Source organism: Eriocheir sinensis, chromosome 43 (assembly GCF_024679095.1).
Source record: "Eriocheir sinensis breed Jianghai 21 chromosome 43, ASM2467909v1, whole genome shotgun sequence".
NCBI classification, from domain to species: Eukaryota; Metazoa; Arthropoda; class Malacostraca; order Decapoda; family Varunidae; genus Eriocheir; species Eriocheir sinensis.
Genome location: NC_066551.1, coordinates 13,655,829 through 13,659,709, shown reverse-complemented (window position 1 = coordinate 13,659,709; position 3,881 = coordinate 13,655,829). Strand labels below are relative to the sequence as shown.

Below are 3,881 nucleotides of genomic sequence, written 5' to 3'. Positions count from 1 at the left end.
GTAACATGCAGCAGCAACTCTCTACATGTGTCACTTATAATTTACTCCCTAGTGTCATTCTGTGTCTTTCTCCGTGCCGTTTTCCCTTGTCCTGTTTTTTATCTACGTAGCGGGATTGCATAGACGAGTTAAGATGGAGTTCATTTTACTTTCTCTTCTTGCTTCCACAGTCAGTGTTTATAATGCCTTGAAGATAAAGCTTTGATAATTTCTGCTGCTCAGGTACTCATAAAAAAATAAGAGTAAAGGTATTCGATGATGTGTGTGAGAACATAAATTTGTTTTGAAGTGTGTTTGTAATATGTGGTGACTGATAATTTCCAAGATAATGCTTGGAAAATTCCTGCTGTTCAGGTTCTCATAAAAAAATAGGAGTAAAAATATTTCATGATGGTGTGAGAGCCATTCATGTATTTTGAAGAGTGTGATGGTAATATGTGGTTATTTTAAATCTTCCTGTGTGTGTAGTTTCGTAAGAAGCAGTGTGAAAGGACAAGTAAAGGGGATGTTTATATTTTGCACACACTTTATTTACATCTTAAGATTAACATGGGACACACTGACTAGATTGATCATAGTAGTTACTTTTCTTATTTTTTCTTTATACATAACTGTGTAATACTGTGTTGCTGTCTTTGTTTTGGCTCACGCTGCCTAGTCTCGACACGGTGGGCTGACTCGGGGGAATTTGGCACCTTTCTCTTCCACGTTCAGTAGAGTTGACAGCCTCGTGTCGCTCCTCGGCGGGATACATCACCGGCGGGGCGACTCGACGACACGATGGGCGAGGTTCGTACGTCACGATAGGCGAGGCTCGTCTCCCCGTGTCCTCCACGACGCTCAGCTAACTGCGGGTTCGTCCTTTAGACCAACGCGTATATCAGTCTGCTCTTAACGAATGTCCATCGATGCCCAGCTCCGGCGGGCTGACCAACACAGGTTTTAGTGACACTAGAACACATAGGTCTCGAGTGTCACGTTAGCTGGCTGGCCTGTCCACCCTTACGGCTCCAGTGCCCGAGGGAAGACACCACTCCAGTGCCTTGCCCCACTGACCCCATCACCCGCGGAACGATCGCTGCTGCCGAGTTCTGGAGTGTTGGTGAGGCAAGGGCGGGGGAGAGGGAAGCAGGCCTCTTCTCTTGGAAGCGGCTCGTGTAAACTCTTGTACTGGCAAAGAGCTTACCGACACTATATGAGGAGGTCGGCCAGGGTGGTGATGTAGGTCTGGGCCATCTGCAGCGTGTCGTACTTGGACAGCTTCCGGTCGTCGCAGAGCTGCGGTAGGACTGAGCGGAGTCTGTCGAAAGCCTTGTTGAGGTTGTCCATTCTGCGGCGCTCCCGGGCGTTGGCGGCGAGCCTCCTCTTCTTCCTCACGCCGTCCGTCACGTCACGTCCCGTCCGTTGTTTTCGCACCCCGCACCGACTGCTGCCACGTGGGCCCTTTTGAGTTTTGCAGTTGTTTTGGTTCACAGGGGAGCCCACAAGTCGCTGCTGCTCACGCTTGTTTTCAATGGCAACAAGAGGAGCTGCTGACGGGGCCTTGCCAGGTGCCAGACTCCTACCCGTCTGGTAGCCTGACACTCTGTAGTTGTCACCCTTCGACTGGTGTTGGCTGATGGCAGCACGCTGACCCATCCCCGTCATGGTCTTGGTGGGCGTCCCGGGTTTTGCGAAAAGAGCGTTTGTTCCTGCTGCCGTGTAGAGCTGTGTGTACTCTGGGTAGGTGACGCCCGTGGTGGAGGTCTGGAGGGCTGCCTGCTGGGCCATTGTGAAGGGCGCCCAGGCGTCGCTCGGATTGCCGGGAGAAGGGGCGGGGACGAGGGTCGAGGGGCACAGACGGGTGGGACTTGGAGGCGGCGTGGAGGCTGGGCTGAGAGATCCGTAGTCGCTGTCAGGCGTGGGGGGGCGTGCGGTATAAAGGGCGGTGGTGTAAGCGTCAGTGAAGGCGTGCACCATCTGCTGGTACACAGCACCAGCGCCGTCCATCTCGGTCACGGCTGCTCACGAATTCAAGACTGTGCAGTGACCGCGCGAGTCACTCCCGCTCAACAGTCACTCAGGCTCTCGACTCACTCTCACTGCGGGACGGAATGGACTGGGCAACAGTGGGCTCGGGTATGAACTGGCGGCCGGCCTGACTCTCCGGACTATATACCTGGGCAGGTGCGGGGGGCGGAGCTACAGACCGCGCCCACCTGAGCCTTTTGCCCGCCGCCACCACGCTGCCGCCGCAATGGTCACAATTAGTACGACCCCGCGCACCTCTGACGCGCCCGCTGGTGATCCCGCCGTTATGGGCCCGCCACCACCGCTTTGTGGGGCTCCTCCTCCTGCCCGGCGCCTGCCCGTAACTCTGAACATCAAGCACTCTCATCCCCCCCATTCCTCTCGTCCCCAATCTTCCTGCCTTCTCCTTTATCCCAGTGCTCATCGCCGTAAGAATATAAACACGATCCGAAGCAAGACGGAAACTATAATAATTTCCTGTGTCGGAGAGAGAGAGAGAGAGAGAGAGAGAGAGAGACTCAGGGGCAGCTGCTTCCCCTCATCCTTCCAACACGAGATGAAAGACAAAAAAGTTAAATTCTTGTTCATGTAACATTGCGCTCACCGGCGGGAAACTTCCTGTCGCGGTCGTGGATTTGTTTTTACTTGCGCATTGAAATCCCCGAACTGAGCGTTGACAAAAGACAATGACTCGTATTATCAAACGTTTCAGGCTCTTGTTACGATCGTTTTTGGAGGCCACAGAGGAGATACGTCAGGTTATCATGAGTTTTTCCCGGTCATGGCGCAAAAGCCTGCCAAATCTACCTCTGGGGTCAGGAAATCACCCATGGAAACCCCTACAACTTCTCCGCGAGTCTTTTAATTATAAGTTTTAAGGTTTCGAAGAGTTTGATAATATGAGGCTACGATGATTCAATATCTTATATAACGGGGTTTTGGGAGTCTCATGGAACTATTGTTGTCCTATCCCGCGCACAGGAAGCTGCTGTGTGTTCCAGGCGTGAGCAGAAACGAAGAGAGAGAGAGAGAGAGAGAGAGAGAGAGAGAGAGAGAGAGAGAGAGAGAGAGAGAGAGAACGGACCTTGTTCAAGCTCCGTAAGAAGAAGGATGGAAGGGTTTTTGCGTCGCGCCTCGGGGCAACGTTTGGTTCTCAATTAAAACATCGATTCGATACCAAGTTTTCTCTCAACTCGAACCGAAACTTTTACTAAAAAAGGCAGCGACCAGTGAGACCCAAAGGACGGTGAAGAAGCCGGGGTTTGTGTGTGTGTGTGTGTGTGTGTGTGTGTGTGTGTGTGTGTGTGTGTGTGTGTGTGTGTAATTCACCTCTTGGTCTGCTGCGGATCTCTCTCGAGACAGCCAGCCGTTCCCAGAGCACAGAGCTCATAGTACCGATCTTTGGGGAGGACTGAGACCACTCACACACAACACACCGCGACAACGAGGTCATAATTGCCTGACGTCGCGTACCTACTCACTGCTAGGTGAACAGGGGCTACACGTGTGTGTGTGTGTGTGTGTGTGTGTGTGTGTGTGTGTGTGTGTGTGTGTGTGTGCGCGCGTCTCTGTGTCTGGGATTGTAATGACTGGGAAGCGAAGGAGCAAGAGGAGGAGAAGGAGGAGGAGGAGGAGGAGGAAACATGGAAACATGGACGAGCAGGCAACAGGAAGCCTGTTGGTTCAATGAGAGGCTGCATGCTTTTAGTGATTTAGTCAGTCCGTCAGCCACTTGTGTGACCTGCGAAATGATCAAAGCACTTTTGTACGTACTTTTGGATACGTTTAGTTCACTCCCGAGGTAGTGAAGTGACGATGAATGCGATTCTTAAAGGAGTTGATCGTTTCCACGCTAACCACTCTATCAGGAA

General features: G+C 52.1%; 1 protein-coding gene across 1 annotated transcript; it reads right to left on the bottom strand.

Moving 5' to 3' along the window:
• Positions 1–508: 508 nt before the first annotated feature.
• Positions 509–2,447, bottom strand: LOC126980221 (transcription factor ATOH1-like). The gene has a single exon (XM_050829854.1). It carries the CDS (start codon positions 1,987–1,989, stop codon positions 1,192–1,194), a length of 798 nt encoding a protein of 265 aa, XP_050685811.1. The 5' UTR covers positions 1,990–2,447; the 3' UTR covers positions 509–1,191.
• Between the last annotated feature and the right edge of the window lie 1,434 nt (positions 2,448–3,881).

Bases quoted from the DNA above. Each gene is read 5' to 3' on its own strand.
- LOC126980221 (XM_050829854.1), bottom strand. From the start codon at position 1,989: ATGGACGGCGCTGGTGCTGTGTACCAGCAGATGGTGCACGCCTTCACT.